We start from the raw sequence: 27,894 nt of genomic DNA, 5'->3' as shown, positions 1-27,894 counted from the left end.
TTGAGTGCCTGTCAAAACAGACATAAAAAACGAGCGGCAAGGTTCTTTCTGACCCCTACCGGGACATGTTTCTTCCCTCTCCCTCCTGCTGCCACCCTGCGAGGGGAATGGGAACAGGGAAGAAGCAATTGTTGGTTTTAGGCCTCGGTGTACTTCCTGTAAACTATGGGAGTGCTTTGTAATGACATCCAGGTATGTTTGCTCTTCATTTTGCACGGCTCATCTGTGATCAGTGCTGGAGGACATGTGCGCCGGTGGAGATGGAGTAAAAGCGAGAGGCGCACAGCAAGCAGATTTCAATCCATCCTGATGAGGAGGACAGGGGGGCGCAGACACAGGCCTGCCATGGGATGTTTACATTCCACCAGCAAGGCCACGCAATTCTCTCATTCAAAGCAGAGCCGAGGTAGAGCGGTGGAATAAATGTGCAAGTAATCTGGGTATAAAGGCGTGTTTTCTCCAAAGGCCTGGGGCCAATGAAGCAGGTACATGCCATCTACAGTACCTTACAGTGAGAATGAATTGAATATCTAGAAAATAATTCAGCAGACAGGAAAGTGCTTTTGAAAGTTAATTTTACAACTGGTTTATTTCTCCTACAATTTATTTGATGGGGCACATTAGTTGTTAATTTGAGTATGCAAGTATTTGCCAGTGGCACTAGAATAGTACGCTTACCTCAAGATTTTGGACGATCATCAGTCACTTGTGAACGGTTTTTGATTTTGAGCAGTGAACATGGCACTCTGGAATACCTTGGCCCAAGGTTATCCTTCAAATATGAATGAAACCTGGATTGTGAACAAGTCTGATTTTGTACGCTGTGAAATACACACTGTGCTTATTGATTTGAATTGCATAATTTTTGGCTTTCAGGAAAATGGATTCTACTGAAATCGTAGTTACACTGCAGTGTTCATCTCACTTTCATCCCAAAAGGCCATCTTTGGGTAATCTCTCAAGAATTTAATTGAATTGGTTCAGAAATATACTGCTCAAATATATCCCAGATGCATGTGTGGAACAGCATTCACAGTAGATTTACAGTGTATCATTCACGTTTAAGGAACTGAAATCCATTCACTAGTTGTTTTTTTTTTTTTTTTTGCAAATGTTTTGTAATACACTCTAAATGTGGAACAAATGTTTGTTTAAACTTGATTGTTGATAAACATGGTTAGCGTCATTTTTAGCATCTTACGAGCATCAGGCATTTTATATCCTGCAATTTGGTTGCTGGGAAATCTTACGCTTAAAACATAATCAAACACTTTTTGACAAACACAGGCACTTACATTTGCCAATTGAACGCCTCCATAATTGGACATAGGTGAGGAAAGATATCCCACATCTGACTTTGAATGAAACGGAACATTAAACATCAAGTTTGTTCTGATTGGCTGTAGCATAAAAGGCTAAGCACTTTCAGTGAAGTCTTCACATTGGAAATACCCGCTTGGTTAGGACACGGTGTAAGACTAGACCAGTTCCCTGCATACTTTGCAATCAGAATAATCACAGCATAGCATCAGCACCTCCATGGTGATCCTGTGATACACAATCTACCCACTCGATGAGCAGTCTAATAATACTTTTGTGATACCTGAAATTTTCAACCTCGCACCAAATCAAAGACTTGAGCACAGCAAGCGTAGTCCCATATATCTACACAGCCTGTCAGGAGCAGCAAGACTTCAGCTCCACATGTGGAATGCTAAGGATGCATGCTACTGTGTATTAGCAAATGAAGAGAGGGGGTGCTGTTGCTGCGGAGTGCATTTCTGAGATTAGGATCCAGTTCAATCAGGGTTGCCTTTGTGTATTAAGGCTTTGGGTGCGAGTGGGATGGGGTGCTTTAATCTCCTCTGGTGCCGATTTGCATTGGAGCATTGCCTCATGCTGCTCTCCATCACAAGGGGCTGTTGAGTTGTACATCCTGTTTCATCTGCTCTTGCAGGCTGCTCGTGTGTCTGGGGAAACAAAGTGAGACTGAGTTTTCATCAAAAGTGCCATTGTGCATTGCATCTGGAAAATAATAAGGCATTATGTAAAAATAAAACCGTAGAATGATAAAAGGAATCTAGTAAGATACTACTTTAATTGTATGAATAAATAAAATACAATAGCAGGGCAGTGCATTGCCCACATCATAATATCCTATTAATATGTCATCTCATGATTATTGTAAATATATGCTATATTAAGATATGTCGTTCTATATAAAGATATATTATATATTATATGTGAATCTGGACCACAAAACTTGACATAAGTGTCTATTTTTGGAAATTGAGATGTAGTATCTGACTGAATAGCTAATCTTTATTTTGAGGCATGGTTTGTTAGGAAATTTAACCCTTTTCTCCTAAGAAAGTATTTGAAAATCTGTGGGCAAGGAATAATAATGATCTAAAGAATTAACTTTTAAGTTGTACAAATTAAATTCTTAGAAGTGCGTATTTTTAATCAAAACATTTCTTTTTTGTAGGACCTTGGTTCTATTGTGGAATAATGCAGCAGACTGCGGGCAAGCATTGACAATTGGCTTTGAACATGTAATTCCAACTTTGAATTTCAATTGGAAAAGCATGCATATATTTTTTTTAGTATACTTTGTATATATCCAATGTGGGGTTTTCAAAGGTCACAAGCTAAAGCAAAACTTGTTGAAAGTTTTGGTCTTCGACTGGAGTCTTTGAAGCATGTGGTGCATCACAGGAGGTCTGGGAGGAGAGAGAAAATGAGTAACAGTGCCAATGGCTAGAAGTAAGCAAGCAATCCCCCCTGACAAGTGTAAGAAAATAAACCAAGTAGCCAATCCCACATTCCCAATGTGAAGTGTCTGAGCCCGGGAGCCCAATGATGAAGGCATCTGATCCGTGTAGTATCAATCTGATACTTTCTAATCCCACTGACCTTTCCAGACTACGTAGCATTTCATGACCTTTGTTTGTCTGAAAATCCCTCTGTGTTACAATACAATATCAGCCAGGGAGGGAACGCTTCCATATGCCACAGCACCACCCAAACTACCCCACAGCTTGGAAGCATGGCTACTGTGTGATGTGTCCTTGTAAACGCTGTCCTCTGAGGTTGAGGAATCGAATGAAGAATTTTTGACACAAAAGTCCTTGAGTGATCGAACTTTTTGTTCAATTCAAGTTGGTAATGGTGGTCAGCGATATCCTAAAGATGTTAAAGCAGGCAAGAAGTCATGATACTGTTGTACTGCAAGTTTGATTCTTGGGTCTGAAATGTAATACTTCTTGGCAATAATATCCAGTTCTAAAAGCTCTTGTGGATTATTAACATGGCCGATGTGGCAAGACTTGGAAAGAAAGCAAACTTCAGATCTGATATGGATGTAAAAGAAGTCTGAGCTGTTGAAAGGTAGAATTTATGTACACTTGTGCCTAGGCTTTGTTGTGCTATGCCATTGTGCCATTTACCCAATGTATAACATGTAAATGTTTGTCTTTCTTAACCATGTTGTGAAGATGATGAATTAAAGGTATGATTTTAGGAATCAGTCTTTGAGTGATTAAGCTTTATGAATATTTTGGGTGTTAAAAAAATATTTTAAAATTGGTTAATACTGATCAATTAGTCACAGCCATATCACCCTGCTGCCCAAGACCAGTTACTCACTGAAGAAAAGCAGGGCTGAGCCTGGTCAGTACCTGAATGGAACACCACATGGGAAAACTAGGTTGCTTTTAGAAGCGGGGTGACGCAGTGGTGCAGTAGATAGTGCTGTTACCTTACAGCAAGAAGGTTGCTGGTTCGAGCCTCATCTGGGTCAGTTGGCGTTTTTGTGTGGAGTTTGCATGTTCTCCCTGCATTCTCGTGGGTTTCCTCCGGGTGCTCGGGTTTCCCCCACAGTCCAAAGACATGCGGTACAGGTGAATCGGGTAGCCTAAATTGTCCGTAGTGTATGAGTAAGTGAGTGTGTATAGATGTTTCCCAGAGATGGGTTGCGGCTGGAATGGCGTCGGCTGCGTAAAAAAGTGCTGTATAATTTGGTGGTTCATTCCACTGTGGTGACCTCGGATTAATAAAGGGACTAAGCTGAAAAGAAAATGAATAAATTTTAGAGTTGGTGTTAGTAAGGCCAGCAAGGGGCACTTAACCTGTGGTCTGTGTGAGTCCTAATGCCCCAGTATAGTGAAGGGCATACCATACTGTCAGTGAGCGCTATCTTTTGGATGACATGTTAAACAGAGGTCCTGACTCTCTGTGGTCATTAAAAATCCCATGGCACTTCTCGTGAAGAGTAGGGGTGTGACCCCGGTTCCTGGCCAAATTCCCTTCAATGGTAGAGTGGTACAGTAGGGGTACTGATCAGGGCCTCCCAGTCGTCTCCATCCACCGAATTGGCTCTAGCACTCCACCTATAGCTGGTCTGTGGTGAGTGCACTGGCACTGTTTTCCTGTGGCTGCCGTCACATTATCCAAGTGGATTCTGCACACTGGCGGTGGTATGGAGAGCACCTCCCAGAGCTTTCCTCATTGGTTCATTGTAGACACATGGTAAACCGAATCCAGAGCTTCACATTTCACAATACTTCACAATGGGTGTTCAGCACTCTACACATCTAAACCCTAGGTTAAAATTCTAATTGTAGTTGTCTTTGTAGTAATAATAAGCATGTAACAATATGCTGTACTTGGATGTGATGTCTTTTCGCTGAGAGTTTGAGAACAAAGGACACTCATTAACACAGACAGCTTCTATTTGCTCAGCCAATTAAATGCTTTGTGCTTTTGCCACATGTTTCAGAAGGACAGCTGTTCCTCATCTAGCCAGAAGTTCTAGTTGTCCATCCGGTCCTCTATTGGCTGGTCTAAAATTCCCTCCACAAGCAACACTGCATATGTCCTGCTCATAAACCTTTAGCACTTCCATGTGGGTGTAAAGTCCCTTTCCTCTCATCGCTACATGACGCCTCCGCTAACCTTTGTGGCCAGTTTACATCTACATTATCAAGTGTCAGTCTGACATCTACTTTAAATATCTTTTCTCCGCCATCCTATTCCTAATGGGACATTTTAACTCACTGCCCTGGAAACTCTTTGACATCATATGTTCACACAAAATCTGCATTTGTACAAAGATTTCTGGCTTGCTTAGTTTGGTTTATTTAAACCAAGATGCATCTTCTGAGCATCTGATACATGGAGCCATGATGCTGTTGTATTGTGATACTACTTTTTTAAGTCTTGGCTGCAGAATCAAGTACTGTTTGGCATTAATTTCCAGTCCTAAAAGTATTGCTGCTTGCTACTATGTTGGCAACACTTGGAAAGAAAGCAAACCTTAGATCTGATTGGCAACAATTGGCATCACATGATCACACAATTAGCATCACGTTCACACAAAATTTGCGATTAATTTTGAAATATTTAACGCATTAAAAAGATTAACGCGACTAACACAGTGGCAGTTTATTTCCTGTTGTGGCCGGCGTGTGTTCAACATGCAAAGAAATATGGATAAGACCAAGGAAGCACTTTTAGAAGGAAAGTTTCAGTATAAAGCAATTAATGTTTTCATCTAATTTTGTATGTTTCATTTTTAATCTTTTGACTTTTGTTTAAATTAAATTTGATACAACATGCCGAACAGAAAGAAAAACACTCCGACTCGATGGTCCTTTAAATTAATAAAAAATTGCTGTTTACATGGTAGACTCTTAATAAGAGTATTATCTTAATCATATTTAAATCAGAGTATTGGTGTCTATGTAAATGTAATGTGAAACTCAGATGATGTCGGTAGCTGTCAAAGGTTGCACATTCCTCTGCCTTTCCCTTTAAATTTGTCAATAGGTTTGACGTGTTTCCCCCTTAAACGCAACTTTTGTAAAGCGTCTGCTTCAAATTGCTGTGTCAGAATCCTTGTGAGATATAGCCAGACTTGAGAATGCTTAGTTTAAGCAAATTTGATGAACGTGGTCATGCGTGTTAAATCTGAAGGGAGTTGCTCCAGCTGCGCTGTCCTGTGTGTGTCAATTCAGAGCCAATTCAGACTTTGGTGTGACACAATGTGTACCTGTGGTTGCCTGTTACATTCTTGTCGTAGCACCAGTGGCAACAAAATTAGGCAACGAAATTCATATGCTGATTCAGTGATCCTGTTTTTGAGAGACTGTCCTCAAACTCAGCTCACATCATTCAAAAGAAAAAGGCCACACTGTCCAACGATAATGTCAACAAACTGGACTTTCTTAGCAACTGGCTGAACGTTAAGGAGGACTAAGCAAAATTGTTTCTACTTTATAATAATGTTCTCAGCTTTCAGCATTACAACTTTACAATGAGTACAATTGTTTGCATTCAATACTTTATTATTATTATAATTTTCCATTTTCCATATTTGTAATGCTTGTACTTTGACATTTTTCTGCATTCAACTTGAAATTCAACATAGAAATAAATTTTTTTGTTGATTGGCATTAATTTTTTTGAAATTCAAATAGCATTCACATGCCTGTGTTTTTATTTCTGTAATAAATATGGCTGCCAAGCCAAGATCTTGATGGTTTATTGTAGGAATGTTGTTTACATGAAGAAATCTGTTACAAGTTAAACAAAATTTCTAACATTAAAAAAAGTTAAACAAAAATTCTATCAAACAATTATATTTTGAATTTAAACAGTTTTTTTTTGTCTTGCGTTAACATTATTTTACATTTAAAAAGCCAAAATTACAAGTTTCAGTTTTTTAAATGTGATTAATCACAAATAATTGCAAAAAAAAAAAGTGTGATTAATTAGTATGTTTTTTTTTATTTTTTATTTTTTATCAAATGACAGTAATAGTACAAACATGTTTGGCTTGCTTCGTTTGGTTTATTTAAACCAATGTGCCTGTTCTGAGCCTTTGATACATGGAGCCATGATGCTGCTGTATTGTGGTACTACAAGTTTGAATCTTGGCTTCAGAATGAAGTACTGTTTGGTATTAATTTCCGGTCCTAAAAGTATTGCTGCTTGCTACCATGTTGGCAACACTTGGAAAGGAAGCAAACCTAAGATCTGATATGGCTGTAAAAGGAGTACCCACTAATTGCATAATGGGAATTAGGGATTCAGAGCTATCGAAAGGTATATGAACAATTGTTCCTCGGCTTTGTTGTGTTGTGCCAATGTGCCACCGTTTACCCAGCCTATCACTGCCTGCCCACAGCTTCAGCAGATAAGCAGGCAGCAAACAAGAAATGGATTTATTTGATGCTCCCTAACACCATGGTCTGGAAAAAGTGGGCCGACAAGTGAGAAACAACCCCTTAATGAGAATCCTCAAAGGGAACAAGGCAGAGGGCAAAGCAATGACTCCCGTACTAAAGATATTTGGAGAGGAGATATTTCACAGGCTTACACAACTGAGATTTCCCACAAAGAATTGTCTTCTGAGGCTTTCTCAAAGAGTCTGTGGTATAAAACGGGCTTTTGAGACATTCAGCCTGAATCAGCCATTTGCCCTCCTTGCAATTATACATTTTTTGATATCCAACATGTGTTTGAGAATGATAATCATGTTTGGTCAATGGACACAATTAAGTCGATTCAAAGAAATTACAGTGTATAGGGAGTTGTGTTAAATTTAAAATAGCATGTACATTAGGTTAAAATGAAGATAATTAAATTAAATTTTGAGTTAAAAAATAAAATAAAATATATATAATAATTATCAGGATGATGTAATCAGCAGACAATAAAGTGTGTTCACAGTACAAGGTGACCTGATTTTTATTTGGGCAAAGATTGAAGTAATATAAAACATGTTCAAATAACCCTATTTAATTTCTGTCCTGTCAATTTAAAATGATAGACCACATTGTAAAATATCCTGTTTGGATTTAAACAAGTATTTTGATGTTTTTGGTAGCTTGGCACACATCAAATCAACTTATCTGCAGGAAAAATTTCCAGCAGTGCTTTGCTGCTATCACAAATGGTATTAGTATCATTTTTTGTTTACGATTTTGTCAGCTTGTGAGTTATTATCTGAAAGCTAGAAACTTGTTTTCTGTTAGTAGGAAATTTCCAGCCACATTTATGATTGCATGTCATGCTATCTGAACTGAATCAATCCTAATTGGCATGTCTGTGTTACAGCAAACACTCGCTGCTGCCGCCATCCTCCTCTCTTCAGCACAACAGCCTTTCTTTTTCCATTCAACTCAGTACTGCTGTATCACAGGCTTTGACATTGGAGTAAATGTAAAATTCATGGATTTGGGTTGCCCAAAGCATGTGGATTAAGCTACAGGGGTAGTTAGTCAGGTCAGTGAAAGAAAGAGAGATTGCTTTTTCCATCCTCTGTGCATTGTGGGAGTCACGACTAGGTAATGAAAGTCAAAAAGACCATTTGTGTGTTCTCTGAGTTTGTTTGTTTGCCTGTTTGTGTATTCTGAATTCGGTATCCTTCTTTTTCTTGTCTTTCTTTCATTGTCATAGCTGTCGCTTGACAGCGGACTTCTATAGAGCATTACTGGGGTTGTGAAAAGAAAAAAAAATCATATTTTCTTTTGATGCCAAATCCTATAACAACATGCCTTGGGGAGTGAAAAAAAGATTATGTAGGGAAACAACCACATCTTCCTTTTCTTGTGAAAAATAGCACAGTACAGTAATGACTGAACTGATTGTAAGCAGAAAAATAAACATCCCTCCGATTTTCTCATCTCAGGAAAACTAACACAAATTGTGTTAGAAATTCATATTCCAAAATATATTAATTCATAGAAAAATAGATGTTATCCCATCTTTGTCTGTTCATATTCGTATAATACACTGCCAACAAGTCATGTCAGACTGATTATGTCTGAAATAAGTGCACGTGAACTATTCCAAAATTGTGAATAATGGTCGAAGGCATTGGACATTTTATACTTTTTGCTTAGTTTGAAAAAAAAAGAAAAGAAAGAAAAAAAAAATAGGTCACACTTTATTTTTATAGTCCGTTTGTTGAATATAGGCCAACTAATTTCCATTAGATTATAAGTAGATTGATAGGTTGGGGTAAGGGTTAGTGTAAGTTGACATGTACAGAGGTATGCAGACAATCTACTAATACTCAAATACACTGTCAAAATAAAGTGTTACAAAAAATTATTTTAATTAAGAAAAAGAAAAAAAAAAAGATTGGGATTGAGCTCCCGGGCATTGTCCAACCAGAAACATACATACATAAATATATATATATATATATATATGGTCACACTTTACAATGTTTATTAGTTAATGTTAATTAATGCATTTACTAACATGAACAAACAATGAACAATACATCTACTACTGTATTTGCTCATTTTAGTTAACGTTAGTTAATGAAAATACAGTAGTTCATTGTTAGTTCATGTTAACTCATGATGCATTAACTAATGTAAAAAAGCATGGACTTGAATGTTAATTATGCATCAGTAAATGTACAATTATGATTAATAAATGCTGTACATGTGTTGTTCATGCTTACTTCATGTTAGTAAATGCATTAACTAATGAACCTTATTGTAAAGTGTTACCATATATATATATATATATATATATATATATATATATATATATATATATATATATATATATATATATATATATATATATATATATATATATATATATATATATATATATATATATACATATACATCATAAGACTTTTGACTTTTGATTTTAATGCATTAACCAAAAAAGTGATCATCAACTATGTTTAATAAATGTTTTTTTTAGTAGTCATTACATAGACTTAAGTTAAATTAACTGAGGTTAACAAATGAAACCTTAATGTGAAGAGTTAAGATCACCTATTATTCCTTTAAACATCTGTACAATCTGTACAATGCAAAAATCTGAACATTCTTAAAAGGCTCTCGAAATCTTTAAATAAGAAGTAATTATTGACTTTATTTTGAAGTGGCTACAATATCAATACTATGTATGATCATTATCACAATATATTGAATTGTTAAATATCTTCATAAGTCTAACGTTGAGCCTCTGTTGTGTTTCCTCAGGTGGCAGGATTCAGTATGAAAAGATATCAAGTGATGTCACTATGCAGTGTGGCTCACTAGACAATGATGCTTCCGTAACGTGGAAAGTAAACGGAACAGACGTGAAGGCCCGCCGGCGAGAAGAAGGACCACGGCTCATCCTGATGGAGGTCAACATGAGTAGCAATGGCTTGTACAGCTGCTTCCAGAACCCAGACGGCCAGCGACGTGACCAGATCAATCTCCGCGTTGGCTGTAAGTACTATCTGTTTATCTCAATTTCTCCTTCCTCAATATTCACTACATCCTTTCCAGAACTCCCAATAACCCTGCGCAGTGTTTACCCCGACACTTCTTTTTCTAAACAAGCAATGCGCTCGTTTCCTTACTTTCTACCTCGATCTTCTCGCTGAGGCCATTGACCTCCTGTTTGGATGTCTCTGCTGTGTATTTGAAGAGTCTAATTATTAACAACAAACGTCATTGTTTGACCCCCGAACGCTTCTTGGTTCTGCTTCAGCCCTGATCCCAGCCCTTTTTCTTTAGCAAGCAGCTGCTTCTATCTGTGTGGGAGTCACTGGGGAGCAAGTTTTATGTCTTATCTATTTGTCGATTGGATTACTTTGTCATGCTAGATCACTTTTATGAGGATACACAACATAATGTTAGCTGCCAGATGTATGCTCTACAACGGAGGTTATTCTGCAGGATGACCTGAAAACCATTTCGACATTCCAAATGAACATTTTTGGGAGTTTTAAGGAAGCCGATTGTAAATCAGACAGCAGTTGGGTGCTGTATTGAATCCAGCGTTGACAGTTAATGTAAAAATGGAATTACTTGTCCATCTGGATCAGTTTTCGGGTGGAAAAAATCCTTATTTGTAAGCCCTGGTTACACTTTATTATTTTAGTGTCTATTTGTGACATATGGCGATATTTAATAATTCAATATATGTTGAAAATTAACATGTACAATATTGATACTGTGGGAACTTCAAAATACTGTGAATTTTTTTAATTATTTTTTTATTTAAGCACGTTTAGAGTGCTTTTTAAAGAATATCCCAACATAGGATCATTCTAAATATGTAGATCTATATACATTTATGTGAATTACGTGTGGCTGCATTTAATCTTTAAAACAAACGTTACGCAGTGGTATGACGCCTTTCCTTTATTCTCTTATCAGCTGATCGCTTACCTCCTTACAGGTCAATTGGTGCTTTTTTTAACTTTATTAGTTTGGTTTAGGGAGTGGGGTGGTGGTATTGGTCAGTGGTTCAGTCAGTAAGTCAGTCAGTTAACAGTGGCCTCTGGTGGATTTACGTGAGAACAGCAGGCGCGAATGGGACTTGTAAGAGAAATTTGAGATCTGAAAATGCATACACAGTGGCCTCTGGTGGATTCGCAAAAAATAAAAACTGCAAAAAAATATATAGCTCCTAAGATGTATTTGGCGCTCTCCAGAATTGTATATAGGGGTAAGTAATTAGAATGAGCCCTGGTTGGAATTTTCACATTGTATTTGCAGTGGTGTTCATAACAGCACCAAATGCTTCACTGGTTACTTCAATAGTGAATGCTGATCTGTCCTCCTACATGCTGAAATAATGCTAGAAAATTATGTGATTGTTCATAGGCCTATTGTGCGTCAACACTGTGCAATAAATCTCTAATAGTTAACATCAGTTCATTTACCTAAATGCACAATTAAAGTCTTATATGATAATATGATTTAATAAGGCGTTAATGCCAAATAGCATATTAAATTGGTAGTTTAAATCTTGTTTTATTTGGAGCTAATAACTATTAAAATATGTTGTATTTTTAAGTAGTAATAACATAATAACTATCATAAATATACATTTTTTATCATTGTTGTTTTTAATCTATTAATTAAGACTATATTGTAAAGTGTTACCTAGTGTACTTTATAATCTTTATCTTTATAATATTTTTGCTATTTAATTTGGTTGAAACATTTGTTTACTTTGAACATGTATATTTAGCAAGTTTGTTATGATCATCAGCGATCTAGCAGTTGCAGATTGCTGAAGAGCTACAAATCTGCCGCTTTACCGAACTATAAATCCCATCATGCCCGGCATTCATACACCAGTTCTAGATCACCCCTTTGATTTCACACATACAGCTGCAGATCCTCCTCACTGATTGCTATTTAAGCACCACAGAGACATTTATTTCATGCTTAGTATTGTTCCATGTTACATGCCTTTATGTTTTGCTCTGTCTTGTTGTTGATTTTTGGATTGTGATAATTTTCTGTTTGCACCGAGCGTAGCCTGTTTTTTGGATCGGCATTGCTATTTACGTTTCGTTCCTGATTTGACCCCTGCTTGCCTGACCATTCAGTAAATTAAGCTCCGTGTGGGTCTCCATCTGTTGCCACACCTGCACCATTACAAAAGCAATACACCAAGTATTTTTTCTGTAAATATTAATAAGCTTAGGTCAATATCACGGTAATACCATATACTGTGATAAAAGAACAAGACAATTTCATAAACCTATTTGGGACCAAAGGAAATTCTTAATATAGCTGAATAAACAGCTAAAAAAAGGCAGACAAGAACACTTTTCCACCACTCTCAGAGAACCTCGGAGCTAAATTATGAACTGCTACGGTATAGCAAATGTGCAAAGCACCGTAATCAATATTATATGACAAGATGCTACCCGTAACACCTCCTGACAGCAATTTCATTGACTAATCAAATTAGACGAATGAAGAGGGGAAAAGTGGAGATGAGACCTCTTATGAGAACATGATGAGGAATGTGCTTCATCACCCGCCTCTGCGCGGCTCCTTCAGACGACTGAACAGAATGTAAGCAGGATCACATGCTTAATAAAAATTCCTTTAGCAATTTCATTTTACATGCATTAATAATGCAACGTTTTGAAGAGTATGATTAGAGTCTCTGCAAATACTAGCTCAAATTTCTTCTTTGATTCTTTGGAAACACTTTGAAATAAGGTCCTGATTAAGAAGGTTCATAAATTTACATACATCACCTTTAAAGGCTGATTTTGGTGTTATCAACATAATGATTAACAAAAAAAAAATACATAATTTAAAGTTATACATGGAATATGTTGTCCTTTATGTACTTCTGGTATTAATATGTGGTTCAAGTGATCTGATGATCACAGAATGCCATTTACACCTGGGAGTGACAATTCAAATGTGTATCTTGCTATCTTTCATAACCAAATACTTTACATATTATATAATTTAATAATAATATAAGTTTATTGCTACATGTTGATGTTTAAATGTTTTAAAAACACCTCACCATACATTGACAAGGAATGTTAAGGTTCAGAATGTTTAGCAGACATCATTAAAATGGTTGTCTCTTAAAATTCTTTAACCAAGCAAAGGTGTGAATAGTGTTTCATTGTCTGACTTTTGCTGCACAAAACACAGATTGTAAGCTTACGTCGGATGTCCATGTGGCCTAAGCGTCTCTCTCAGGGCTGCTAGGTCATGGGCAAGCCGGCTCAGCTAACAAGATAAGTTCTGCAGCTAAGTGTCTGAATGAGAATGGCATGGTCCCAATCCCACAGACAGGGAGAGGCCCGTCCACAACTGCGTCAAACACTCTGCCTATCTGTTACAGGAACGCTTGCCAGGAGTTAGAGGGGAATAAACTGGTCGGGTCATTTACAAGGATTCCTGTAGCTCCTCTAAACAGTCTTTAGTGGTCTGTTATTACCAAAACAGCTTGTAGGTCAACTTTCACTGAGTAACCATAGGAAATAAGTTAGGGTTTCCTTGATAATCATGGTGGTTTTCTTTGTGCTCAAGAACAGTTCAAAATAGCTACTGATAGATTGAGTTTGTTTTAGTTTTTGCTGTCACAATAGCAGTGTTTCACACAAAAAGATCCAGCGTTCATTGTCAGAGGTGTATTATTGTATTGAGCTCAACCTCACTTAAAATCAGTTTCAAATCTAGGATCTTTCTGCTGGACTCCTGGCTGACAACATATGCTGCAATCTGCTGCAATCTATATCTATTGAGGGTTTCAACAATAAGAAGAGAGTTTAAATTGGTGCCATGACCGAGATGAGAGTGAGGTTTAGGTGGGTCAGCTGTAAGAGTTGTGCAAGTAAACCTTACTTCGATTTCCTCAATATGTGTATAAAGCAACTTTAACAAGAGGGTGGGGGACTGAGAGGATGAAGTGGGCACCTTTAATGTTCTTGATTTTCAGAGTGTATCTTCAAGAACTTCAGTAACAATTTCTACTAAATTACTTAATTTCAAACCAAATAGCTTAATAGTGATCAGAATTTCTAGACGTTCAATTGACCTTTCGCTAAGCCCCGCCCTCCATATTTACTATTGTTATGCCTGTCTATCTTTCGTGCCTGGCACATCTATTACAGTGTGTATGTGTGAATGTCAGACATTCTCAGGGATATAATTAGTCATTTTTGGCAAACAGGTAAAATATCCGAGAAAGCCAGACAAAGAAGGACTGCAGTATGCATTACAGGAGTATATTCACAACATAGTCGGCAAGTAATTAGAAAATAATTTAATAACAATTAAAGCTAGGTAAGCCTAGCCACCTCATAAGCTGACCATTCAACAGCTTAGTTAATGCACTGCAGGAGAGGTGAAATTTAAAAAATAATATATTAATAACTAATTAAACCTTGTTTTCCCTTTTTTAGCCAAAAGGCCTGATAGATTAATTGTTGTGCAATGAAATATAGTGTTACTAACCGACGAGGAAACACGCATGGCCAGTGCTTCTACATAATTCATTCATACAAAGAACAGCCAGAAAGGGGAATTTGATGGATTTGTGCTGAACATTAGCATCATTGACCCATAACAATGTAGAGTACCTATAACAGTCAGTATAATTGTGTGCTTTTTATACCGTTTCTATTTTAATTTGCAGTTAAGTGGAATAAATAAATAAATTGTAATGCAAATCAAAGTATTAATAGCAGAAGTGAACAGATTTTCCAACCAGCAAGTATTAATCAGACACCAAATATAGAAGCAGACTCTAACCTGCTATAACGTCATCACCAATAGCATAATCTCTAAAAGACAAACAAAAACATAAGTGAATTGTAGCTCTAAAATTGGCCATGAGTGTTATAAATGACTGAGAAACAGCTGCGTGTGAAGTATATTGATGGCAAGTGGCCAGGTTGTGATCACATCTCGGATTTGTTATGTTGATATGTAATTTCAAATTTTTCGTAGCTTGAAACAGATGGAAATATGATTGCTATTAGTATGACTATGTGAGAGCTTAAACAGAGCAATGCTCATGATATCGAGCAAAAAAAAAATTAAATAAAAAATAAAAAGACAGCTCATGGGAAACATCACCTGCTGTGTATTTTTGTAAGAAACACAGGTTAGATCTTTTTAGGGTAAGATGTGTGTGAGTTATTGCCATATATCAGGAATATCAAAAACAAAACCAACTTAACCTTGCTCTTTTAGCACCCCTCACACAGCTTGACCCACGGTGGCATTTCTCCTCTTGGGTTTTAGCTTTTAAAAATGGGAAAAACCAATCACCATCCTGTCCAAATTTTTAAGATGCCAGGTATTAGATTTGAATGATCCATATGCACAACAATTTGCCTTGTTTCACTCACTCGAAAGCTTGACAGATCTCCTGCACGTAGCTACGGTTGCTAAGTTGCGATTGATGTGTGGCAGTTTTCGGCTAAGGCTTAGCAAATTCACTTAAATTCAATTCATCTTTATTTATATAGCACTTTTACAATGTGAATTGTGTAAAAGCAGGTTAACATAGCATTTAAGCATAGCATTGGTAAATTAAAACTGTCAGTCCAGTTTTCAGAATTGAAGTTCAGTTTAGTTCAGTTTAGTGTGGTTTCATTTCCACTGCTGAAAGCCCAAACACTGAAGAGAAAATCCATCGATGTGCAGCTCTACAATTCCCAACCCAAGCAAGCCAGTGGTGACAGTGGCGAAGAACAATTGAAAAAAATAAATAAATTAAAAAAAAAAAACCTTCTATTGTATTTGTGATGGCCTTACATGTATGAATATGTCCCAGAATTTAAATGACAGACAGGTCAAATCCTCCAGTTTGCCATTGCACAAAAAATGACTACCTGCCAAGGATGAGAAATGAGGAAGCGGGCAGTATTGGCCTTCACTGGTGTACCAAGACAACAACTAAAGCATGAACGAACACAGAAAGCAACGCCTGTCTGAAAAGTGTTTTCATAAAAGTAGGAGGACATAAAAAAAGCATATTCACCAGCAAGTTACCTCTCATAAAGTTCAAAACTTGCACCATCATTTTCACTGTTGTTGCTTGTGGTCTGTCTCCATTTAGCCACAAGAAACAAGAGAAAGCCATTAAAGTGGCATGTTTTGTCTGCCCTGGGAAAGAGCTGCTTTCTTGCAGGACAAAGTGCTGGGTCTAGAGTAAGCAATGCTGAGGGTTCAGGCAGGACCGCAAAGTATGCGAGAGGAAGCGAGATGTGCCGTCGTTAGAGATAGCACGCTCGTGTTGAGCTGCTTTGCGGTGGTTGTCAGGGAGGAGGTTGGAGAGAAGACATATGTCGAGGTCATCACTGCTTTACTTGAGTGCTCACAATGCCGTGACTATTAAACTTTTATTGCTTTACTGCAAGAGAAGGCAAACAAACCAAAAAAAAAAAAAAAGAACATTAAAGTAGTCACTACATTGATTGCGTGGTGTTAAACCTGAGAGAAGTGACAGTAGGGATCTTCAAAATTGGTGTTAAATTAAATATTAATGTTCTTCAGGGGTATTAAGGTGTGATGTGTTTTTCACCTACCATCCTCGTGTCATTCCAATCCTGTGCACATGTCTGCATTGACCATAGGAAGCACTAAAAGACTTTTTGGTGACCTGTTGACTGATTTTGTCAGCAAAAGCTCATTCTGAAAATGTTGAGAACAGCAGGTGTGAAGAGAAATTTTAGAATAGAAAAAGCATACACAGCGGCCTCGATGGATTCACAAAAACACAACTGCAATAAAATGTACCTCCTAGGATGTATTTGGCACTCTGCAGAAATGTTGTAGCTGTACATTTCAGAATGAGCCTGGGTTAGATTTAGTTTAATCTTACCAATACCAAAATGTGATTTTTGGCATGGTGTTCACCCACCATACTGTCCATGCAATCCTCATTACAAAACTGCTACATAGCAAACAAATCTAATAATTCAGCTTCCCCTTCCACCAAAGTTCATTTATTTCAGCATAAAAAGAAAATGCTATGCTAACTTGGTTTCATACTCATTTGCGTATTCAAGCTTAAATGAAATTTTGACTATTAGGCACATTCTGTGTCATTAGTAAAACATGAAACATGACTTTCCTCTTTCCCCAAAGGGACAGGAACAGAAAATGACTTTCAAATACACTCTCTCATTAAAACCTTTTGAATTAGCATACGCTAACCACTTTTGATCATGGCTCTGGCCAAAATATTTTTCAGTTAATTTCTTTGAGAGATGACCCCCCAGTTCTTGTTTGTATTTTGTTAAGACTGAGCTTCGTTTTCCTGCCAGCTATATTGTTTGTGATTGATATTTTGTTTACCATTGGGATCCTCTGGGGTGGCAGAGAACAGGTCGGCCAAAAGTAGCATACAGTAATAACATCAGAGCTGGAGAGAAAAGCTCTCTGAGACAAACCTAGACCAGGATGTGAGTGTAAATTTATTTATTTATTTATTTTTTAAAAGATTTAGCTTACCTAATCAAGGTTTAATTAATTAAGTTAAAACTGTTTTGACAATATGTTGGGAATTTGGAACAATGGAGAATTGCATTTTCATTCATTCATTCATCTTCTTTCTGGCTTAGTCCCTTTATTAATCTGGAGTCGCCACAGTGAATGAATTGCCAACTTAGCCACCATATATATATATATATATATATATATATATATATATATATATATATATATATATATATATATATATATATATATATTTTTTTTTTTTTTTTTTTTTTTTTTATGCAGCGGATACCTTTCCAGTTGCAACCCATCACTGGCTAATATCCATACACACTCATTCGCACACAAACACTACAGACATGTTAGCTTACCCAATTCACCTATAGCACATGTTTTTGGACTTGTGAGGGGAAACCTAAGCAACCGGAGTAAATCCACACCAACCATGCGGGAACATGCAAATTCTACACATAAATGCCAACTGACTCAGCCGGGGCTTGAACCAGCGACCTTCTTGATGAGAATTGCATTTTAATTATTGTGTTATTGGTCATTAAAACATTTAGCAGTCATTTTTAACATAGTTAGTCAAGAAAGTATTTTGACATCGAAATCTGAGAGTTATACAGTACCATGCTGCTTTAATTTTACAAAAATATATAAATAAAAAAGTAAGTAATGCTACTGGACAACGGGAGAATATTTTCACGCTGATCAATTGTCTAGGGCTTTAAACTAAGCAGGATTGAAGGAAAAAGGAAAGTGAGCTATAGAGATGTGACATGGCGAAGTTTTCCACAATCGATTTATGCCGTTTAGCAGCTTTCCTCATCCTTTGGGAGGAAGGATTGTTGAACTTTAGCTGTAATTTACAAGCTTCTTTCTCCAGGATTTCCTCTCTAATCAAATTTTCCCCATTCCTTCCATACTGTGTGCATGTTCTCAAAGAGAAAGACAGATGCAGGAAGAAAAAGAGAAAAGAAAGAGAACATGTTGCTAAACACTTACCCATTCTGGACCATCAGTTTATTTTTTTGCTAAGTTTTCCAGCCGTGAATATGATTACTGTCAAACATATTTTCAAACCTAAGATGGATGTGGGTCTGAAAAGCTAGAAAATCAATAAGTAATTTACATTTTTTTGTGGTTCATTTCCTCAGGCATAACCTTATTCCCTAGTAACATAATAGCGTTGTTATTTATAGCTGAACTAGACAACGTCAATACAAACCAAACATGGCCGTGGCATCTGGAGATTTCTGTATATCTTGGAATTCTGCATCTATGCTTTTCATCAGAGATGTGATGGTGCTGGGGAATTGTGGTATTAAGACTGAAGGAAATTAATAGAAAATGCATTCTACATGCTATAGTGGAGATGCTAGTCTAAAATGCGGCAAGAAGAAATCCATCTGCAAACCCTCCATCAAAACATCTGCAACTACTCAAGCCGTCAGAACATTTTCAGGATGGGCTCAAAACAGTAGCTGAGCTTTAAACATTACATAACACACCCTGTGTACCACCACGATGAGCCATGTTGGATTAGAGGGTCTGCATAATCTTAACAGAAAAACAATAGAAATCGATGGACTTATACCCTCTGTTTCTCCAAACAAATAACAGGAACACGGCCCCTCAGAACCCACGCATAAGTACTCCGGCTAGATGAAACAAATCAAACACAACAAAACATAAGAGCGGCTTCTTTCGTATGAGCCTGTTTTATTGCAGAATAACACATCACTATTGATCTTGGCTCGATTGGAGTCCTAAGTGGTGGGCGCTCACTTTTTTTCCATTCTCTGTCAACACGGAGTGTGTCCCACATTGAGTTAGCTCATCACGGTGAAAACCCGGTGAAGCTGTTTATCTGCGAAAGCTTAACTTCAAAAGGCAGCCCACACACATGCATGCAGACACACTTGGGTTGGGGTTATGCGTGTATGTGTGTGTGGTGGAAGGTTTGGATACCTCAGGCACATCCAGGAAATACAAATAAACATACTACAGCTCATGCATGTCAGTTAATGGAAATGCTGATGATGCATTTTAAAAGAGATGTTTGATTTATTACAAAATAACGCCATTTCCAAGACAAATTTTCTGGGTTTCTTCTTGACTAAAAAAAAGTTGGGATTCCAAAAGACCCTCAGCCAAAATGTACCAGCAAGATTACCTTAGTATGATGACCCATTCTCACTTTTAACCAGTTGCTTATTAAATAGCATATTGATTTACAGGGAAAATGAAACAGTCAGTCAAGTTTATGTTATTTTGTACTTTAGATTCCACTTAAATGAAAATATATTAAACAAAATTGATTAATGTAACCATTTAGCAGAAAGCGGAATGTTTTTTCTATAGCTTTTAGACCATCTTGGTGTGTCTGATGTCACAGGTTGGTTTAGTTCCCTCAGTTGAACAGATACAGTGGAAGTAAAGGACTGAACATGGAGATTGTAAATCCTAATTTAACACAATGCAGTTGTGAATGTGAGCTGGTGCAAATACAAGCATCAGAAGTGTGTCTAATATAAAAATATCCAGTATATTTAATCTATTTTTCCCTTTTAATTACCGATCCTTTGATGCGTTGTGGTCCACATTCTGTATTGCGCTGTCTGACTGCCTGTTTTGATTTCTTTCATGGTAGTACCTGACTGAACACAGAGACTGGACAGTCTAATTTAATCCAATGTATGAAATACAAGCATTTAAGTTGAGTCTTAAGTTGTGTATTTTTCTTTTGTTAATACCTTTCATTTGGTTTGATCCACTCTCTCACGCTGATGCAGTGCTGCCTGACTAGGGGATTTACATTCAAACTAATGGAACAATTAAAATGATACAATACTTCACGCTTCTCTGAGTAATGTCTTTGTCAAGACACATCCCCTCTTCAAGTCGATCAATTTGATCTTTCAACATGTATGAAAGTTGTAAAAAACCTGCCATGTGAAAAACCGCACCGATCTTAGATTGGTTTGAACACGAAAAGAGGTGAGGGGCTGTGGTAGTGAAAAGTAAAAGTACCAGCCCCAATTACATCAGTGCCAGACCTTGTTAAAACCATGGTTGAAACCCAGTCAAGCAGCATAATACAGAGAGTGGAGCAAAGCGCATCAAATGATCAGTAATTATAAGAGAATAAATGAAAAACAGAATAAATTGATGTTTTTGAATACTAGACACAAGTTTGTTTCTTGTATTTGCACCAGCTCCATGCCCACAACTTCACGCATTGGGTTAAATTAGGCTTTGGAGTGTCTGTGTTCAGTCCTTTACTTCCACTTCCACTGTATCTGTTCAGCTGAGGGAACGGAACCAACCCTGTAATGTTAGACACAGTGATATTCCAAAAGGGCGGCACCCTAGCACAAAAAGCTATTGTAAAACATGAAGTTTTATGCTAAATGGTTGCATTAATTGATTTTGTTATACTTTCCATTACAGTGGAAATCAATTTACAAAATAAACTTGTGCAAAATTGACTGACTGCATTTCCCCTTTATTTGCATTTATAAAGTACGTCAATGCCTTATTTCTGCATGACTATGTTAAGGGATGGATCCTTAAACCTTTATTGTATAATCATGTTTTCCATATTTACCTTCTGCTTTTAAACTCTCAACCTGCCCCCTATGCTTAAACCTTTATTATATAATCTGCAACCATACAACAACCACCTTACTAGCTATTAGTTAGTAAGTAAATAATGTGTTTACTGAGGCAAATTTCATAATAAATACTGAATATTTCTTCCCCACATTTATGTGTATAAACTTTTCACAATATCACAACACGTAATGTCAAACATCAGCTTTAAAGTTATTAAATTACTAAAATACTCTCTTCAACATGAGTAAAAAATCTTATTCATACCAACAAATATCTAACCTATTTAAATTTTTGTCTACCTACTTGTGCTACCTATTGACCCTTCCTACCAAACAACCCACACATAACCATGCCCCCATACTTGACCTAAAATGTTTCATCAGGCTCCATCATTCCCAAGTGTTCACAATCTTCAGAATGCTAATCACTCAACCTATTTTCTCAGTCAACTCAGTCATCACCAGCACATACTCCTCTCTTTATCTTGTCAGGTCTATAAACAAGGAATTGTTTTCTGAAAATCCTTACTTTTACACCAGTTAAGACCTTTCTCTTATGAACCACTATGATTCACTCATGTTTTCCATAGTTACCTTCTGCTTTTGAACTCTCTACCTGCCCCCTATGCTTTTTCTTGGCTTTTGGAATACATCCATCTCCATATTGTTCAATATGTACTCTGTCCTTAGCATCTCTATGTTGAAAACTGAAAAGACTATCTTTCATCTGCATCACATTAAAATATACTTTGAATCTGCTTTACTTACCTTTATCCATTTCAAAACCATCATTAAAGTGACCTGTTTGGTTCACTAATACTGTCCTGGAGTCTGATAAACCTACCAAGCAATCTATTTCTACAACCTACCCATAAACTCACTAATTTAAATATTTTGTTTCCCCCTACCAATTTATTTTTACCATCTACTGACCTACCTGCTCTATCTACACATGTGCATATACTTAAAATAAGCGAATCCAATCCAAAGACCTAATCTACCAATCAATACATTTAGGTTAGGACTTTTAAAGTGTAGGTTTAGGGGTTAAAGAGGAAACATTTAGTTAGGGATTATTTTTGTGCTGGCCAGTGGCAAGACACCAAGATAGATACTTGCATTGGGCCTTGACACTTACCCTACACATACAGTGCATTCTAACCAAGTGAATCTGCCTTACATCCATCATCCAACATCCATCAGATCAGACCAGTTGGGTCCAACTTGTTTCAACTTCCCTTCACGTTTCAAGTGTGTTTTTCTAGTTCAGGAATGTTTAATTGTGTTGGTTAGGTCCTACCCAACTCTTTATTTATCTTACCAGCCTACTCTTGTCTCTCATCCAGCTATCCACCATCCCACTATCACATCCATATTTGTCACAAGTCTACCTACACACACATATACTGTACCTAACCTAATTTACCTGTATATTCCAACTCCTGCTCTTCCCTTTATTTATCAATGCACCTCACTGGCCTAGCAATCTGCTCTACGCAAATCTTCTGGCTAAATCACCTACCTGCTCTACCCCCTCCCAATTTAATCCTACCTCATGCTTTTATCAACTTGCTGACCCAGCACAGCAAAAAATAGTCTAACCCCCACCCATTCACTCACACAGCTGTTAATGCACTTACCCTACACTCAATTCCCACCTTTGCAACTGTTTAGTTACCAAACACACTGACCTACCTGCTCCACACAAAACCACCCAGCTTTCCAGCCCACTCAGTTCCTTTCCTACATATTAGCTCTACACTACCACCCACCATCATTTACTATACATCCTACTTTTTTCATCCTTAATCCACTAATTTAATGTATCTCACTAACTTACCCACCTAGCAAAATTTCTCTAGCCCATCTATGGCCCACAAATCAGCCTTGTTTGGCCCACAAGCCACAGTGAATTACAGAACATGTCTGAACCAAATCTGGCTTCTAGACAAGGGCCAAACATGGACCATTTCTGGACCAAGTCCAAGATAATTTTATCTAAATCACACTGTGACATTTGTATAATAATACTATAATGTGTGAAAAAAATAATTTGGTTAATATAATGTCAAATGTCAATGTCAGTTTTATGCCAAATCTGGGCAAATTCATTGCTATCTGGTTAACCACTGTCCTGATAACAAAACCCCACTTGCCAACAACCCAACATGGCCCCACCAACCTAACTTCTTTCAGATTTACCAAAACAAAAAGCTTATTGGTTCCAACTGGAGAAAGGCAATTGTGCTATTGCTTGAAAGCACAGCTTATGTAGCTGTGATAAATGGGCCCAAGATAACCTTTCTCACACCCAGCCAAATAATAAAGATAAATTCCTTCCAAACATAACTGTGAACCTGTTTCATTATTAAACTGCCTCTACCTCTATCATATGTTCTGCGAGACTGGCTCATGTTGACATTTTTTGTTTGATTAATTAAGAATTCTGGAAAGAGTGTGAACACAAGCCACCTGCTAGCATCTAAATTGACAACAGAATGCAGCTTCCACAGAGAAAACATCTCACTCTGAGCAAGACGCAAGTGCCAGAGCTCATTTCCTGTTCCCTGCAGTATGGCACATGCCTAGGGTGTGCCCTCTGCTCAAATTGGGAATTAAACAGCTGTAAAGCATGTGAAGAGTAAGTTTGATAAAAAGATATGGAAGGTTTAACAACCCTCATGCTGTGAAACACACTTGAAATTCTTTTGAAGTTTAACAACATAAAAGCACGCTCTGTGAACTTCTTTCTCTGCATAGCCCATTTTTTTCAAGTTAAAATTGTTAAAGACTCCATGAAATGCCTCAGTGAACAATAAGTCAATAAACAAGTCGTGTTCATATATATATATATATATATATATATATATATATATATATATATATATATATATATATATATATATATATATATATAGTTGAAGTCAGAATTATTACCCCCCCTGAATTATTAACGCCCCTGTTTATTTTTTTTCCCCAATTTCTGTTCAACGGAGGGAAGATTGTTTCAGCACATTTCCAAACATAATAGTTTTAAAAACTCATTTCTGATAGCTGATTTATTTTATCTTTGCCATGATTACAGTAAATAATATTTTACTAAATATTTTTCAAGACACTTCTATACAGCTAAAAGTGAGATTTAAGGGTTTAACTAGGTTTATTAGGTTAACTATGCAGGTTAGGGTAATTAAGCAAGTTATTGTAAAAGGATGGTTTGTTCTGTAGACTATCAAAAAAATGATGTATATGAAAAAATGTATATGTAGTCACAGTTGAAGTCAGAATTATTAGCCCCCCTTTAAGCTATTTTCCCCTGATAGTCTAGAGAACAAACCATCGTTATATAATAACTTGCCTAATTACCCTAACCTGCCTAGTTAAGCTAATTAACCTAGTTAAGCCTTTAAATGTGACTTTAAGCTGTTAAGAAGTGTCTTGAAAACTATCTAGTGAATTATTATTAACTGTCATCATGGCAAAGATAAAGTAAAGAAGTAGTTGAAGTCAGAATTTAAAGTCAGGCTTAAAATTTTCTTTGCTGTGTTAAACATCATTTGGGAAATATTTAACAAGAAGTAAAATATTCAAAGGGGGGCTAATTATTTTGACGTCAACTATATATTTATGTATGTATGTGGCTGGGATGCACAAGAAGAAAAGAAACCAAAAAGCCCCTCTGGGTAAATCCTTACATCCTTTTTTTTTTTTTATTTACAATCTCCTTACTGCTGACAGCGACCTCACTCCTTTTTGCATGTGTTGTTATGCTGATCTGAAGTGGCAAGCGTGAGCATGTGGTTTCCTTGACCATTACAATGGGGTCCCCTGGCGTCTCTCGTAACTAAGCAACCATCAATATTTTTCTCAGAGATGACAGGTTTAAGGAGACAAGTATAAAACACTGCCCTGTTTTGGTGCGCTGTGTTAGTCTGAGGTAATTAGTCTACCATTATTAATTAAATGTGCATATTCCATACAAAGTGTGAAGCAGATTGGTTAGTTTTACTTACATGAATTGTGGTGCATTCGCCGCATTCAGAAAAGTTCCAATGTTTTCAACAAGGTGCTCCTGGAAAATGCTCGTGAGCCACATGTGCGCTACTTGCATCACATGTGCGCGTCGCTCGCACAGACTTGTCATGAAAGTCAGGTCAGTAGAATTTTTAAATGTTTTAAATTAAAATAAACTTATCCTGCTCATTAAGGCTGCATTTATTTAATCAAAAACAATACAAATTCTAAAATTGTTAAATGTTACTGCTAATAAAAAATAACTGTTCAAAAGTAGTTTATAATTTAATTTGTTAATTCCAGTTGATTCTATTCTGGAATCACCATTCCATTGATTTTAATAACAATTTTTCAGCTTAATTACTTCAGTTTTCAGAGTCAAATGATTCTTCAGAAATGACTTGAATATATAATAATAATACAATTATTATTAATAATAATAATAATAATAATAATAATAATAATAATTATTATTATTATTATTATTATTATTATTATTATTTTTATTATTATTATTATTATCATTATTATTATTATTAATATTATTATTATTATTATAACAATAAAATCAATAATGACTGGTGTAATCATTTTATTTAAACTTACAGTAAGTAATAAATAAATATTTAATAAATACTTATTAAACAATATATATATATATATTTTTTTATTTGTTTTCTGTATGAATGCTGATGTTTTTCAGTCAGTCATAAAGCAGGTTATATCAGTATTTTAATTACTTTATTCCACATAATAGTTTACACAGTTGTAAAAATGATTTGATATAAGTCATTATTAATTGGAAACGTGAAATTTGGGGAAGGACATTCTAATTCTATAAGACATGTCATTGAACAGAAATTTAAATTTGCCCCAGATCAATCAATCAATCAATCAATCAATCAATCAATCAATCAATCAATCAATCAATCAATCAATCAATCAATCAATCAATCAATCAATCAATCAATCAGTCAGTCAATCAATCAATCAATCAATCAATCAATCAATCAATCAATCAATCAATCAAATTAGTTAATAAAAGCATATATACTGTATATAACTCTAACTCTCAAGTTGCAGATGCTTGCAGTTTTCAGAACAGTCTCAAAATGGTTTTTCCTTTCACTGAATATGGAGAACGGCTGGAATGAATTATGAATAATTCAATTACTAAAGCTGTCCAGCTAAAAAAAAAAAAAAAAATACAGGTGTGGCAGTGAAGGCTCTTAACGTTATTGCGTTTCCAAGAGGAAAAATGATTTCAGAGCATTTCCGCTGGGAATCTCTCTTGTTTCGCCTGGCTGCCTCATCAGAGATGAAATAATCATTATAAAGTCAGTGTCATACTCTGGTGACTCGCCATACAACACCTCATTCACACGTAAAAGATTAATCATACTAAACCATTTACCCATAGTTGATTGATAAATCTGGATTTAAACCATTTCCAATTAGTACACTATAGTCCTCTCCAGATAGTTTTTTTTTAATCCTGATAAAAGGGGTCTTCTTTTATATATGAAAAATAAATGCTGTTCATTATTATTAGGATCTTAGCCAAGTGTATAAATAATGTAGCAATAATGCTGTACGGTGTATCTCCACTCCCCTAGAGGTCCTTCACCTTAGTTGTAATGAGGTCAGTGATGTGGCCATACTGTGTATTATTAAAACCTTGAGCAATTACAAAAATTACACTACAAGCCATTGAAAGGCTATTAACCTGAGTTGTATTGGCACTGGCTCCCTCTGATTGTGTTTGTGCATACAGTGGGCATTTTTTGCATTCATTTTTAACTTTAGAGTTCTTTGACTGCATTATCCTTCAATTGAACTTGAACTATACATTGAGCTATGCGATTTGAACACCCTTTTTTCTTGCTAATCGGGACCCATATTTCTTTCTGAGCATTACAGAGAAATATAAGCCTATTACTCATAAGAACAGTGCGATTACTCATAAGAACTGCTCTTAAAAGTTACTTATCATGCATACGGGTTGTACTTTAAGTGAAGTGTAGGAGTAAGTGCACGATGCACAAAGCTTAAGCAAATGATTTGCTGGCTGAAGCTGCTGTTGACTCTGATGAACTCTTACACTGCAATGCTATTTATAGTCATTAACAGGTTGTGTGACTTTGATGAATAATCAGCTCAAAATATTTGTAGTATGCAGGTTTAAGAGACTTTATTTCAATGAAGTACATCCCAAGTTGCTAGTGTGCCAGTGGTTAGATTACACGTCAGTCAAAATGTGCCTTAGTTAATCTCTGTTTGTTAGTGGAACTGTTTCTAGGTAAGCTGCTAGTGGTTAGATTAGCATTGAAGCTCCCCAAATATTTTTGTTTAATAAGAACACCTTTTTTAGTTGTTCGTAAATGCTAATATCTAAACATCTAAATCAAGTAATAAGAGATGTAGATGTAATGAAGATTATCAGATAGAGTTCAACCCAATCATCAGAATGGAGAAGGAAAGTGATTTCAGTAATCTAAAGACAGGTA

At 36.4% G+C, this 27,894-nt stretch overlaps 1 protein-coding gene across 1 annotated transcript in view; it reads left to right on the top strand.

Annotated features, from left to right (window-relative positions):
- cntfr (ciliary neurotrophic factor receptor) overlaps positions 1–27,894 on the top strand; it is a 313,919-nt gene that overhangs the window by 162,397 nt on the left and 123,628 nt on the right. Inside the window, exon 3 of the mRNA NM_001098242.2 lies at positions 10,020–10,253. Within this exon, the coding sequence (NP_001091712.1) occupies positions 10,020–10,253 (234 nt within the window). The remainder of the gene's footprint in view (positions 1–10,019; positions 10,254–27,894) is intronic.

This window comes from Danio rerio, chromosome 10 (assembly GCF_049306965.1).
Source record: "Danio rerio strain Tuebingen ecotype United States chromosome 10, GRCz12tu, whole genome shotgun sequence".
NCBI lineage: Eukaryota > Metazoa > Chordata > Actinopteri > Cypriniformes > Danionidae > Danio > Danio rerio.
Note: the sequence above shows the minus strand (reverse complement) of the source record. Positions and strands in the feature narration are given on the sequence as shown.